The 15,726-nt window shown below is 41.1% G+C and overlaps 1 protein-coding gene across 1 annotated transcript in view; it reads right to left on the bottom strand.

The window, feature by feature from the left end:
* The window catches only part of LOC139306496 (fibroblast growth factor 14-like), a 45,284-nt gene extending 32,103 nt beyond the window's left edge, over positions 1-13,181 (bottom strand). Inside the window, exon 1 of the mRNA XM_070930370.1 lies at positions 12,506-13,181. Within this exon, the coding sequence (XP_070786471.1) occupies positions 12,506-13,181 (676 nt within the window). The remainder of the gene's footprint in view (positions 1-12,505) is intronic.
* Between the last annotated feature and the right edge of the window lie 2,545 nt (positions 13,182-15,726).

Here is a 15,726-nt window from a genome sequence, read left to right as displayed (position 1 = left end):
GGATGTCAGTAATAGAGAGCTTCATTGACCATGGTCCTCTAAACACCTCACATATTACTATTGATCTCTCCTTTAAAAGCTCCCTGTTTTGAGCCTCAGGGACACTTTAAGGGGATATCCCCAGGAAGTGCAGTTCTAATATTTCTGGTGTTGTTGGTACTTTGAAGTGTGAAGTAATAACAGTGAAAGTCAATTCGTGTTAGTCATGCCTTTTCCCCAGAGTGACCGACTGTAAAAAAACAGACTGTAGACAGTGGATGTGTCTGAAAACGAACAGCCTGCTCCAACTTAATCTCATCCATTATGGCTGCCTGTTTTGGATTTTTATGGAGAAGTAAACTTACACTTAAAAAAAACAAAAATCATTATGGTAAATGAAAAGAAATGTATGAGGTGCAGTCTAGGAAAACTCTTTGCATATCCAGATCCAGCTATTACAATAGCAGTATTTCAAAAAGATTTCCCTCCATTTTTCAATTTTCACAGAGAGGTCAGAGGTCACAAGCAGCTGCTAGAGCAGGTATAGTAAGTGGCTCTATTCATCAGTGACAATTTTCCACGCAAAATGATAAGAGTTGAAAATGGAAGACTTCTGCGTCAGAGTGGTTACATAATCGCTCCAGATCTTTCCCCAGAAAGTCAGAACTACAGAGGAAGACGAGAGGAGGGGGAGAGGGTGGAACTGTGGGGATGGGGGAGAGATAACTTCAGAGACTGAAGGGAGAAATCCTTCAAGCCAGAGTTTGAATTAAGGAGGTGCTGAGAGTCAAAGCTGGGCAGAGGTGGCGGGGGGCTTGAAAATATGTTTATATAATGTGAAAATGCAGTTATCATTATGTATGTAATCACATTACAACTTCAGGTGTTTAAGTTTTGAGTGAGAAACTGTAGAAAAATGTGTAAACATCAACTTATTGAAATTAATCTAAAAGATAACATAAGGAAAGTCAACAAATTCAAACAACATAAGGAATAAAAAGAAAAACTGTATTACTCATTTTAAGCAGTGTATCAAAAGCATGTTATTTCAAGCTCTCTCATTCGCTCTTTAAATTGATCATGCAGTGCAGTCAGTCAAGCAGACTGCCGTGATACCACTTCATCCCCTCTCTATTATCCAAACACGTCTCCTCCTCTTAACCTACACATCATGTCCAGATTTGATCGCTGACTTCTGTGACACTGCAGCTTTCACCACATGGATCTTTTTTATTTGTATCATTTTGAATATAATAAAACCAAAAACATGGGACACAAAACACCCATGCTGATCAGAGACTGCATTCACTAAATCCTAAAATAAGTCCACACATCAAATGTAATTTTTCATTAAAATGTCCAAACCCACAAACATCAGCTACATTTTGAGAAACAACATGAAGTAATAAGCAAATGTGGTTATTCAGCACGGGCAGGGTATGCCCAGGACTGGTTTCCAGTCTATCACAGGGTTGATGCTTGCAATTCACCTTACCTACTTGACCTGCGTTTAGACTATGGGAGGTAACTGGGGCACCCAGAGGATACCTGCTCCTTCTTGTTACATGCCTTGAGGCAGTTTGTGACAAAACACAACCTCCTGTTGATAGTGCTGAGATGTAGCATGAATGTACAGAGCAGTATTGTGCAGCACAATGAAGTGCTTTAGTACAGTGTAGTGCTGAAGAAGGGTAGTACTATACATACAGTACAGACTGGACCATTGTCAGAGAAATCAAATACATCTGTCAATATTAATGAATTCACTCTCTATCCGGCTGCTGGTTGTGTGTGTCTGTGTGTGTGTGTGTGTGTGTGTGTGTGTGTGTGTGTGTGTGTGTGTGTGTGTGTGTGTGTGTGTGTATGTATTACAGTGGTCTTGGTCAGAAAGCACTTACAGCCCGAGTCAAATGAAATGGTTTCCCAACAGGTGCACTCTTTCAATCTCAGCTAAACCACAATTCCCAGCCGACTGCTTTTCGGCGAGTCAGTTTGATTGTGTTGGCAATACTTTTACAACACTTGGCATCATTTAAGACTGTACACTGAGTTTGTTTTAATCCGCTTGCTATGACAGAATAAAACAGTTTACTAGTACATAACAGTAAACTAGTTATAGCATGAAAAACAGTGACCATATCTGCTCTATATTTTCCCAAAGAAGGAGGTTTGAGATGGGCTTGTTGCTGTTGATGACAAAATGCTTTATTTTTCTTTACCAGCAGTTTTTAGAGTGCTTTCAAATGCTCCTGTATGTGCAGCTAACTGACTAAGACACAAAATTAGTTTTGAATAACAGGAACAGAGAGCGTAGGTAGATAATGTGACAAGAGATAAAACTTTGTTAAGCATTCAAGACTCAATAAAGGAGAATGTTTTCAGTGCCACCCACAGTCGAGCACATGCTGGGCGAGAACTTAAGCTTATTTTTCTCAGCAGCAGTTCCAGTCAGCTATTGTATGAGTAAAATAATGCCTAATTTCAGCTATTTTGTCATGCAAAAACTTGTTATTCCTCACACCTCTCTACAGAGAGAAGTTAGATAGAGGAGGAGGATGACTGAGCAGGTGGTGGACCTTTGGAGAAGGATCTTTGCATTGTTCTGGCTTCGCAGGGTAAAAAAAACATAGGAACTCAAAAGGCCAACAAATTCAGTAATCAACATATACATTAGAAAATGGAGGTGACACAGCAGATCTATCCCTTTTCCATCTTTCTTTAAGTTAAACTTTAGATAAATAATACAGTGACATGACAACAGACAGAGTATAAAGGCAAAATACTTCAAGTGAATACTCTAGGTGGTGAAAACACATTTATGAGGCTGACAGTAACGCTGAAGAGACTCTGACTAACCTATTTTCCCCACATTCCTGCATCAAAGGAACCTTGTATGTGTGTACATCTATGTGTGTATAGTAATTCTTCTCAGCAGATCTGTGCCACAATACAGGTCTGAGAGCAACACGTCTCACAGGTATAAGGGCGATTTAAGAGGGGATACAGACATTAATATAGCACACCCACCCTGGGCATTGCAAATACTGATTCTATAACCATTTTACAACTGTGTCCATTATCTAGGGCCTTAGGGAGAGCAGGCTAATGGATTTGAGATGACAGAGTGTTAACATGCATTGCAATTCATTCAAAATTGGACAAAAAAGCTATTGCTCCCAATCTTCTCAATTCACAAGTAAGTTTATCAGAGAGTTTTAATTACTGGTGTTAACCATCAAAACACAACATGAAAAGCATCTTTATAAGAGGTGAAGCCTTTTAGATTCTCATTTTGCCCTGTCTAATTGCTCCAAGTCAGCTTCAATGAATTGAATGAATTTACTGCCATTTTAGAAAGTTAGAGTTAAACAATTGTTTTTCAAAAGTCACGTTATAATTTAATGAAGAGCTGAAGCAAGTAAAATATGGAATTTCTTTGGTAAACAATTGCTAAAACAAACAAACACAAACAACTCTTATACATGGATTTAAGAAGGATGGTGCAGTTTTACCCTCTCAATCCATCCTCCACCCCCAACACAAATATTTAAATTTCACCATATTTGGCTATTTAAATCTTCTCTAGAGATGGTGGTATGTGTTGGTCAACATGCTTTGCCAATTCTGCTGCTTTCTGATTAAAAGAGCAGCTTGCCCACTGAATAACCACCTACGGTAACCCATGTGGGACAGTATTTGCATTCATGGGGGTGTTTGCCATTACATTTTATGACTCTACCTTAAAATAATCAACCATAATGCTCAACAAGTGTAATAGTTTAAAGTAGAGGACTTGAAGGACTTGATGGATGAAAGATGTTTACAGCTACATCTAAACTGCTATATTATCTGGCTGAGGATTGAATTTGACAGGCACATACCGTATATGACAAGGCAATTCAGTCATGTGACTCACATGAGACAAAATAGGAGACAAGCTAATGGAACAAGAAAATTACTTTGCTGGGAAGGAAGCAACAGATGAGCAGCTTCAGTGGCGGGCATTATGACCTCATCTGTCCACACACACACACACACACACACACACACACACACACACACACACAGGGGCTGGAGTGCGACGTCTGACTTATCAACTAGTACAAAAGGCACGTCACTTTATGTTCTGTGTCTGTGTGTGTTGTAAGTGTGTTGTGTGTATACTTTCATTATCAGTCCAAATTCATGAGCTGTGTGAGAATTAAGGCTCTGGGCTCAGGGATCATAGGAATCAAATTCATCCATGTTGAAGCACCCTAAAGCCTGTCTGGATGGGATTAGTTTAACAAAAGTAGGATCATTTTTGCCCATTCACACCTGACAGTCTTATCTGCAGTATTTTTGGACTTGAGAGAAATTATAGCCTTTTTTGTCCAATCAAGCATCCAGTTAAAAGAACGCTTGTTCTAACAGATGTGTACTTTTCTGTATAGTGAAGTTAATGAGGACTTTAATGATGTGTTATTTACCACAAAGTAACATCACACCGTATTTTTTATAGTTATTTTGGCCCCCATTTCGAGTTAACAAAGAAGACATAAAGAAGCTGAAGTTTTGCCTCTGCATCACCCACGCACCCCATGAATGATGATTTAAACATATTATAACTGAAATTCAAAAGTCATTTGAAGCAACAAAAAAGGGTCTATTTCCTATAAGCCATGTTTCTAACTGTCAAATGAATTTTCTGCAAACTTCTGAAAAGTTGAAAAAAATATGAAATGGGTGACTTCAAATCATGATGAAGCCAAAGCCAAGTGTAACTACAACCACAGCTGATTCCTTTACCAGTATGTTTGGATGTCAGCATGAATGACATTGCTACTGTAGGAAGTTCTTATGCATAGTTTTTCTTTTTAGAGATTCTCTCTATTCTCCTCCTAAGTCTCTGGACAGGTGCAACAGCTGTTTCCAGTGTAAAGAGCATCTTACCTGGTTCAGCTTTGCCCAAAGCAGCCTTTATTCTCCTTTCTGCTACCTTCAGTATAAACTCAAAGTCCATGGCTAACACACACACATACACAACTGTAAACAGCAGGCCATTGAACTCCTAGGAAAACTCGCTTCTTAAATCACCTAGACTCCCCCAACGCGGCCTCAGACGTGGACACACAAAACAACACACACGATAGTGAGCGAGACAGATATGGTGATTATGTCATGCAGGGCTGTCATCAAGCAAAAGGTTAACGTAGACAAGGGAAGACTAAAAGACAGCTCAAGTGTGTGTGAGGGAGAGGCAGAACAAAGGAGGAGGGGAGAAGTGGAGAACAGAGATAAAGAGAAGAGGTGCTAAGACAAAGCTGCAGAGTGAGACATCATCAGACATTAGCTATCAATGTTTACATTATATTTATTAAAGATAGTAAGTGGACCTTGACTTGGGATTGTTTTGTCAAAGTTTCCAAGGAAAAGGAAGAACTTTCATGCTTAATTTGAGGCCAAACAAATCATGTGGCTGACAGCTGTTGAGCTTGCATGCCAACATCTGTGTATAATATCACCAGCCTTATGCTTCACCACTGTAGCACTATAATACAGTGATGTTTATGTGAAATGTTTGTTCGGCATCTCCAGCCCAATTAAACACTTTTTACACAGCGAGTCAGAGAGAGAGAGAGAGAGAGAGAGAGAGAGAGAGATGTTGTCAAGTGTTTCTCTACTTCTTATCATTCAGTCTGTGAAAACACTTCTTAGTGGAGCCTTTGATGCCCTGCTGCTTTTTAAGTGCACTTGGAAAAATAACACTCAGCACTCACTCCCTCTTGACAGAAACCTGGAGCGAGAGCTGTCCAAACACACACACATTGCCTCATTCACCAGTTCTCTTTTGCTCATTGCTTCATTTTGAAAATTAAAGTGTTTTCCACTCCTGAACAGAGTTGAACTGTAATCAACAGCACTGGCTTCTCATAAGGTTTTTTTCTTTGTTTGACATCCTGTAATAACTGCACTCATTTATCTCGACCTCAATCCTGTCCTTCCAAAGCAGAAATGCAAAAAACAGTGTGGTAGATGGCAGTTTCAGGGTCTAGAGCCTAAACATTTGTAGCAGAGACATGTAAAGAAATATTGGGGGAGGAATGAAGTTTGAGTCGTTTTGGTGCACTCTCTCCAGAATTAAGAGTTGTGTGCAGGTTTAATGTTTGTGTCGAATAGAAATGTCAGTGAGCAGCGCTGTTAAAGGGTCACTTCACCCACACACACAGTATGCTCACAGCACTGAAAAAAACATTGGAAAAGCTAAAAATCAACCTGTCTCTCCAAAACAGACCACAGACCTCATTGTCAACAGTTTTCATTGGTACAACGTTCTATCAAAGACAGAGTCCCTCATATGAAAAACAGTTAATTGTGTCTATCTACCTTCTGCAACAAGTTTTCCTTACGATATTTACAACATTTTTCTTTCTTCTTCCCATTTGGTTGTTACATAAATTTAGCTAATACTGCATTACCAACTGGGTAAAGCATGCAATGGCCCTGAGCCCCCAAGGCCCTATGAAAGTGGGGAGACTAAACCCAAAGTAGAATCACGTAACAGGCCAGAAAAGAATGTGCTGAAAGACACTATAAAGCTCCACAAAGGGGAACTGAGTCTGGAGAGCAATACTTTCACATTACACATAGCCATTTGATCCATTCTTATTATAAAAATATCAATTATAGCTGCTTTAAACGCACATTTTATATCCTAAACTTTACCAAATTGTGTATAAGACATCATCATACATACAAATTTACCATTATGAATATCACATAAATACTGGATCATTTTTAGCTTTTTTTACCTGCAAAGTTCAGCTCAGTTTGGTTTGTTCTGGTCCAATTATATAAATGACCTGTGAAACTGCACTGTGTGTGATTAGTTGACAGCATGTATGTGTGTGAAGTATGACGTACATGGGAGTTTGGATAAAAGCAGATCAGACTAGCAAAGTCATAATGTCTTTCTGCAGACTCAGTGTGTTTGGACAATGAGGCCATGAGCTAATGAGTTCACTCACACACACATTCACATAAAGGGAGCATATTAGAGGACTGCACCAAAACCCTCCATGTGACCTTAGAGGACAGACATCACTATGATGTCTGTCACTTTTTTGTCAACTCATCACCTTTGGACAATGTAACAGCACGCAACTGAGAAACAGAGACACACACAAATTCACTTTGTTGCAAGCTTGAGGAAAATATGACATTGTGAAGGCGACTGAAAATAATTTAAATACAATATATTTAAACAACATAAATATGTAGTGTATGTATGTGTGTGAGGGAGCCTTTCACTTGCAGAGACAGATCTGAGTTGGCACGAACCCCACTGCTATACTCCAGTGTTTGAATAAAATATAAAGTACGATGCCTTAATGGCAACTCTCCAGAGAAGGTGAGCAGGCATGTGTGTGTATGTGCGTGCGTGGGCGTGCACGTCTACGTGTGCTATAAAGGGTGAAAGTCTCTATCTGGGTCACGCCACATGGGACACAAGACATTGAGTAACATTGTGCCTTATTCCTCTTAACAATGAATGATACTGATGCTGGTTCATCCGGAGGAAACAAAGGGTGTCGCATTTACAACACTGGAACTCCATTCACACAGTTTCAGCTGTTTCTAACAGAAAATGCTCCACAGCAGTGGGACCTGAACACAAACTTACAGAAAAGTGAGTTTTTGTTATGTCAAAGTTGAATTTCAGCTTAATCTGTCTGTGGTTATCTTATCTTTAAAGTTATAATCTTTATTTTAATTACATCAATCTAGATTTTTTTTATATACTATTAATGCCATTTTTTGGTACTGGCGGAGTCTTTCAGCCTTTCACCCACAGGATTCACAGAAGTCTTGTTATTTTGCAAATTTTAGAAATGGAATCCATACTACAGATTTAGTAAAAGTCAACTAAAATATAATAAAGTTACACAACAAAACAACTGTAGTAAGAAAGACACTGAAATTTTTAGTTTGCTTCTTATTGAATTGACCACATACATACTAATACACACACACACACACATCCATACACATTAAACAAAGCTGTGTTTCTGGCTTCCCAGTGGACCTTTGCTAAATAGTGCAATTCAGAGGAAAAATGCCAACAAATGCGAGTCAGCAAAACTCTACCTCCTCCCCATCTACAGCAGGTCCATATTTCACCACCAACTGCTGTGTGTATTACACATAAACACACACATATGTACTAAAACGCAGGGGGAGAGACTTGATGCATTTTCTTTAATTAAAAAAGAAAGTGACAGCGATATGGTGCTGGCTGCTATAAATCTATGAGCCTGGCTGCAGGATGCTGGTAGGAACTTACTTGATTGCATGTACTGCCGTTCTCTGCTTTCCCACTGTGTGTGTGTGGGTGGGTGAGATATGCTTTCATTAGCTAATCACCTAACATGACAAAACAACATATGCAAAAGCCAAGTTTTTGAACTCCTGTTTGCAATCACATGCATTTGAACTACTTACACAACCTCACAGCGGCTAGAAAATAAAGGCAAAACATTGAGCTAGTCACAATCACTTTCACCATGACATAATTACTTCAATGGCCACGTCAAATGAATTCATGTTTGCCTCAATGGTGCAGAGAATTGGATAAATGGCAAAAAAGTATGATTATTTGCATCCATGTATTCATTTTTTGATTATTTTGTCTATAAAATGTCCAAAAACGAATATCAAAACTGCCATAAACTAACTTTCATTGGTTCAACAAATGAATGAATCAACTAATTTGACAAAATAACTCAAGGTCCGCTTACCAGCTTTCTCAGGAGCTTTTAATCACATCTCATCTCATGGTCTTCATCAGCGGATGGAGTTGGCTCAGTTATCATCATATCAAGTGACCAACTGAGCCAACTCCATTCCCTGGTTAAGAACATGAGCTGTTACCTTGAGTTAAGATTATTGTATCATACAGTTAACTAGGTGAATGAACTTTCACACTTAATGGACTGTTTCAGCATTGTGACCCACGTTACAGAAAGACCCTGAACTATACATATATGTATAAACGGGAGGTATGTTAAAAGACATTTTGAATTATAGATGACAATTTTCATTTCAAAACATTAACAGGACATTAAAGTCCTGGGGAAGTCTGTCCTTTTAATGACATTCCACACCCAGCGAGGGAGTTTGAAACTGCAGGGAAACAGAGTTAGGAGGTCATACTCATTGTTGTTAATAACCCTGCTTATGTAGCGCAGGCTTCACACGTTCTCTCATAAATCCAGCAAGTCTACCTTCAAGCCAATTCATCAAATGAGCAAAGAGGAGCACAATATAAAAAGCAGAAACACAGAGCCCAGAGGACACAAAAAACACGAGTCATGTGACACTTTGTAAATTGCAGGCAGTGGTGTGTTGGCAGGGAGTGAAAGGATGTGAAGCTTTTGCAGTTAGCACAACTGCTCAGTTCTGTGTAGCAAATTAGTCCTTTCACCTGTGCCAACACATCAATATTGATTTGGTTTTTGTTTGTTTTCCCCTTTAATCTGCAAGATTAGTGGTTTATCTTTGGTGCTAAAGACTTACTGCTCCAGTGTTTTCCCAGAGATTACTTGTCGATCACACATGGCAGGTATTTGTTTGTTGATAAAGTACTGATTTATTTCCCAGGAAAGACCTACCAGCCTTTCAGAAACTGTTTATGTGTTGAATCATTGTTATATCAGGCAGTTATGAAGAGAAAAACAGATATTTATGTATATGGAAATGTCACAGATTAGACCTAATACTTTGATGTGCTCTCCAGGAGATATTTACAGTTTAAGTCACCCCTCTTATGCATCTGTTATCTGCCATAAACTACAATCTCCTGCAAAAGTGGGTACACTTTGGCTCTTAACGAATACAAAGTTACATAGCTGACCTACACCATGCTGCAGTGTTTACACAGATTTGACTTATTATGTGTTTGTCATTTTTACACATCAGCTGCAAACCAGAGGGACAGTGCTTCGTAATCACTCAAACAACTGACTCTTCAGCATTCAGGGACAAAGAGAAGACACAGCATTAATGTTTTTGACCTCATCGCACCATCAGAATATCCACTCAGTGTATTTTTCTTTTCAGTGCTGAATGTTTCCACTTGTCTGTGGTTACTAAAACATTTACTCTATGCCACCACAAAGCAATGATAATGTATAGAGAAATGCATCAAAGGACTTAGGGAAACATTTAAGTACCCACATAATGAACATGGCATTATGCTAGCAAGTACAGTGTAAACAGGCTTGTTGATGCATCAGAGTGCATTGCAGCAGGACAGAGTAGAAAGAACAACATTAACTTTAACAAACATTAACACATTTTGTTGTTTGCTATGTCCTCTAATTGTCACAAGGTGGTGGCTCATAGAAAACTCAGACTCTAGAAAAATTTTATAATTTAGGATATATTCAGGCTTTAAAACAATTCTGCTTTGAGTGTGTTTGGTTGATTAACAGGTACCTCAGCATTTCACAGTCAGATATGTGGGTTCTCACTTGCCCAAATATGTTTTTTGGCTCCAAACAACAAGGCAGTGACAGTGCAACCCAAAAGCAAATTTTAAAATGTTGCTTTGGAAACCTATGGCTAATGTCGCAGACACTACTGGCATGTTTTTTCTTCAATTTATGGTTGTTTACAGCAAAGCAAATGTTGGCTTGGTTGGGTCAAAGTTCAAGAGGAGAGAATCCCTCACATTTGGTTGGTGTAGTGGTCTACTGTTCCTTTAATCGAGGCCTGATGAAGTGTCCTTGAGCAAGGCACAGAGTAACGACCAGCTGCAGACTGACCATTGACCTGCCTGTAAAATGTATTCTCCTTCCGGTTCATATGACGATAGTTACCATGTCAAAAACTACAATAAGTAAGTGGCTACAAAATTTGCATATTCATAACTACATATTCCATGTGTCAGCTATTTTTAAGGTTAAGGTAAATTAGTATAGATCACGGTAATGACTTGGTCACTGTATACTAAACACTGCACAGCTGACTTCATATTAGGGCTGCAACTATAGTTACTGTTATTATTATTATTATCAACAACTAGTCTATCATCACTTTTTCACCTAAAAGATTTAAAAGATAATGTCAAATGCCCGTCACAATTGAACAAAGTCCAAAGTAATGAAAATTTGTCAACCAGTCAAAAAAACAACAACAAAGTTTTCAAATTACAATGGTAGGGCAGACAATTAATCAATTAATGGATCAGTTGTACTTTTTGTAAATGTAACTGTAACTTCACTTTTTGTAAGTGTAATTTGCTGCAAGTCCTCTAAAATACATAAACACCACATAGCACCTTACAATTCCCATGTCAGAGACAATAAAAGGCAATGATGGGTAGTTTGGCCAATCTTGTACATTTATTCATACAAAGATAATATCTGACTGCCATCTGACTTCAAAAAGTTGCCTCGTGGGGCCTGTTGTTGCCCTCTAAACAGTGTGTTGAGGATACAGAGGCCAACTCTCTGATGCATTGTCAATATGCCAATAATGTCAACAATGTCCACTTCCTGTTGCAATGCCAATGTCAATCTCTGTCCTGCCCTCACTCAGAGTGCGGGTAAAATCTGGTGGAAAATAAAGCAAACTATTCGGTTTGGTCAAAGCTTTTAGCAAATCTAAATGTGTCCTGTGCTCTCTGGAGAGCATGACTAAGAGAATCAAAAGACCTGCTGGTGAATTAAACTGGATTTCACTCTTAATTATATCCTCCCTGCACCCTGTTGATGAACGCAGCTGGGGACATGTGACAGACAGGTGTCCCAGCCCTGATCTTTGAAATTACATCTATGTACAAAAATCCAACTTTAGAAGATGGACGTGTTGCCTGGGAGTGTGCCAAGCATGATGCTGGACATAATTAACAGCTCGCCTGAATGAAAAAGTTGTTATAAACATTGTAAGACCCCTTAAAGTCGGTCCCCCAAGAAGCTCTGAGCTCTGCTAAACACAGCATCACTTTCAGTCTTCGATCTCATGAGGAGAGATGTTTGTGTTCACACAGTCGGACTGAAATGTCTGCATCCATAAGATAAACACACAGACTCTTTCCACGCTTTCCTATTCCACAGTACGCACTGAACATCCACAGTGGGAGTCTAAATAAGGCCATGTGCTGTTTAATCATGCAGGTTACTGGAGCCTGAACGGGTCTGCATGCTGCATTAGACTTGATTTTCTGCAGCATTTCTGCCAGGCACAGCACACACGCAGTCTTTTTTGCACGCACTGTCACTGTAGTCAGTTCCTGTGCTAATAAGTTATCACCCCCTCTCTCTCCCTCTGGCCCCCCATCATACCCCCTCCCCTCCCTGTAGTGCACTCACTTGCTGCACAACTGCGATTGCAGAGAAACACCAGCAAGCAGTCGAATAGTGCAGTCTCAGGAGGGAATACACACACACTCCTGCATGCACGCACACGCAATAAAGTGTTTCCCTATCACCCCCACACACGCACGAACACACACAGAAAGAGAGACACACGCCAACCAACTCACCAGTTGGGTTCTTGTTTTTCTTGAGGCTCCTGCCACAAAGACACTGCAGCATATGCGATCCTTTGCTGAAAATGTTGTTCCAAATAAACCGCATGGATTTGGCCGAGACGGGGGAGGAGGAGGAAGAGGTGGAGGAAGAGGAGGTGGGGGACGAGAGGCGCTCCGGATGCGGCAGCCTAAAATTCACCCACCGCATGGGGGCTGATCCGCCCCCCTGTTTGCATGCCAGCAGAGCAGGCCAGCTGTTGGGCTCAGTTCGGCGGTGCTTTGGCCCCCCAATCTGCACCATAGACAAGAATAAGAGCAGGAAGCCCGGCTCGTCGCCCGGTTTCTCGCCCGGTTCCTCCACAAGCCCAGAGACCAGAAACCGCACGTATTCCGCGTTGACGTCGTCCCCGTGCGGCAGGAAAAGAGCAACCGCTGCGGCGCTTTTCTCCGCGGTCTCCGCCTCCGGCTGCCCCAGCGGCCGGTGGTCCTCAGCGGCGGAGGATCGGTCGCTGCTGCTGCCGCCCGGCCGCCGCGGCGTGAAAAGCCCCCGAGCGCTCCTCTTCAAATGGCGTCGTCTGCCGCGCGGCGCGGGGAGAGGAGCGGCAGCGGCGGACAGGCATGCGGCGGCGCTAGCGTGAAGTCGGCAGTACGCGGCAGCTGTCGGCTTCTGCACAAAAAACCATTGCATATTAGTGGGGTTCGCAGGGGTCGGTGCGTCCGTCCGTCCAGGAGGGGAGGAGGAGGGAAGGGGTGCGGATACCGGGTGTCCGTCAGCAAGTCGGTGGCATCCCTGTACCCGTACAGCAGGCAAGTACTGCAGCAGGGGGGCTCCTTTCCAAACACACACACACACACACACACACACACACACACACAGACACACACACTCACTCACTCACTCACTCAGACTCACGCACACACGCTAGATGCAGAATCCTTTTCCAGCAGCGCTGGTTCACTGGTCTCTGATCAGTGAGAGCGCATGAAGCGCTGGACCGGGCAGGTGAATCACTGCAGGGAATCTCTGCACTATCCCACTCTGTGTTTTTCTCTTTGAAAAGTCCTTATGAATATTTGATCCGCGTTTCGGCCTCCACTTCTCAATAATCCATAAGCTCCAATGCGCCAAGATACTGCTGCTGTCTGTCTGTCTGTCTCCTCTTCCTCTCCTCTCTCCCCCTCCTCCTCTTCCTCTTCCTCACCTTACTGATGGCAAGAGGCTGCTGGACTATGGCTCTGCTGCCTCTACTACTCCAGAAACTAGATGGAGAAGAAGAAGAAGAAGAAGACCGGGTCCGGCTCGTGGTCCTCTCGCGCTCCTCTGGTTCTTCAGCGTCTCCTTCAGCTGCGCTCGAGACGACCGACGGCCGGTGGGGCGCGAGGAGGTGCACTGACTATCTATACCCAACCAGCAACAAAGTGAGAGCAATTAAACAAAACACCTATTCCGGTAGGCACCGTCACAATAAAAGACCGAACCATCAAAATTGCGCACACTTTCATATACGTCTACATGTGAGGCTACTGCTTCTTTCTTTTTCCCCCAATATGCTCTTTCATTTCTTATAACCTACTAGGCTATGATTTTTCACTTTACTTGATTTATTAAAAGAACATTCTTATCAACGCATTTTGATATTTAGATTTTAGATTGGAATATGAAAAATCATGTCCGCAGTGACATAGTAAATACAGCACAACTAGCATTATGTGTTCCCAAATTACCCATCCTTATTAGTTATTTATATCTACTAACCGATGTTTTCAGAATAATAACGCACATTTCAATAATCAAATAAAAAGAATAGGCCCAAAAATACAGCCTACAATTTACAGTATTGACATGGATATATCACACCATTTTCAGGCAAGTATGAACAGGTATGACTTTTTATACTTTTTTTCTTGAAGCAACTAGAGCTTTGCGTATTGCCCAAGCTCTTTTTCTTTGAAAAAAAGAGCATAGTCTGGTTTACCCTCGACTTTTGTTCTGAAGGAAAACGTCCGGTTTGCCTGTGCAGCTTGATGCAGCCCTGCCAAGAAAAGCTGCTTGCAGTTACGCGGACACGTGGTTCCCACACAGTCAGTATATGGACTGACTGGATATGAACCGTAACCGGTAACATTTGGGGAGGGGGGCGGCGGCGAGATGGCGTCACTAATATGGGTACGAGGCATGTACACATACCTTTGTCTCTCTTTGCTGTTGTTTTACGAGCGCGCTCGTCTTTGTATCAGATATGCTCCAAACTCCGTCCAAAAAGCTGGCAGTTTAATGCCGCCTTTTCTATCGACACATGTACACACCTGTTGCACGACTCACTAGTAACACTGGGGGTTCTAGTCAGCTCGGCTTGCATAATATGCTCTACGAAACAGCACTTAATCTGAATGAAGGCTTATCCTTTAGACTTACTTGTTTCCTTCGCATTTGCTGTGATTTAAGAACCGTCAAACAATGTATTACATTATTATATATATTGTTGAATTAAATGCTACTTGGTATATTTAATGTATACTGAAAAGACCACAGAGATTATTAAAATCGTATCTTGTCGTAGACTGTCTCGCTTCATGGTGAGTTAAAGCGGAGCTGAAAATGCTGCAGTGGTTTGAGGAGAGCGAGCTGGCGCTGTCCATAGTGCTGAATCCACATTCGCTGCTCAGACTGCGGGAAATCTTATCAGTGGACAGTTTAATTATCCCACTGACATGCATGTGAGGTCTTTGGACCGTAACAACAGTGTCAGTGACATTTAAAAACGATTAAATAAACAAAACCACAACGAAAAGCAATAAACTCACTCATTACTTTGCAGATATAAATCATCAAAGTCACATAGTAGCTTTCCTCGGTCTATACTTTATTGAGAAAAATAATAAAAATGTCAGTGAATGATAGAAAACGTTTGAAATAGACAGAAAAATCTGTCTAGCACACACCATCAATTCTCTAGATAGGTTTGTGGCTCATGTGCCTGTGAATCAGTCCATTTATAAACCTAAACCCAAAACAGCAGTTTTACTGAGGAAAGGGGAACAACTTTTATGTACAAAGTGCCTTTGATGTTTGCAATGTAATAAAATCCCCATTCTTAGCTGACAGAAATGACTGCAAGGACCTAGGAACCTAAGAAGAAAATGTATGACATATAAAGAAGCCCTTCACTCTCAACAAGAACAGGAAGTTATATTTTCAGGAGAAATGGTGGCAAACTGTAGTTAAATACAAG

This window comes from Enoplosus armatus, chromosome 24 (assembly GCF_043641665.1).
Source record: "Enoplosus armatus isolate fEnoArm2 chromosome 24, fEnoArm2.hap1, whole genome shotgun sequence".
In the NCBI taxonomy this organism is placed as follows: Eukaryota; Metazoa; Chordata; class Actinopteri; order Centrarchiformes; family Enoplosidae; genus Enoplosus; species Enoplosus armatus.
The sequence above is the reverse complement of the archived record's forward strand: the minus strand, read 5'-3'. Positions and strand labels throughout refer to the sequence as shown.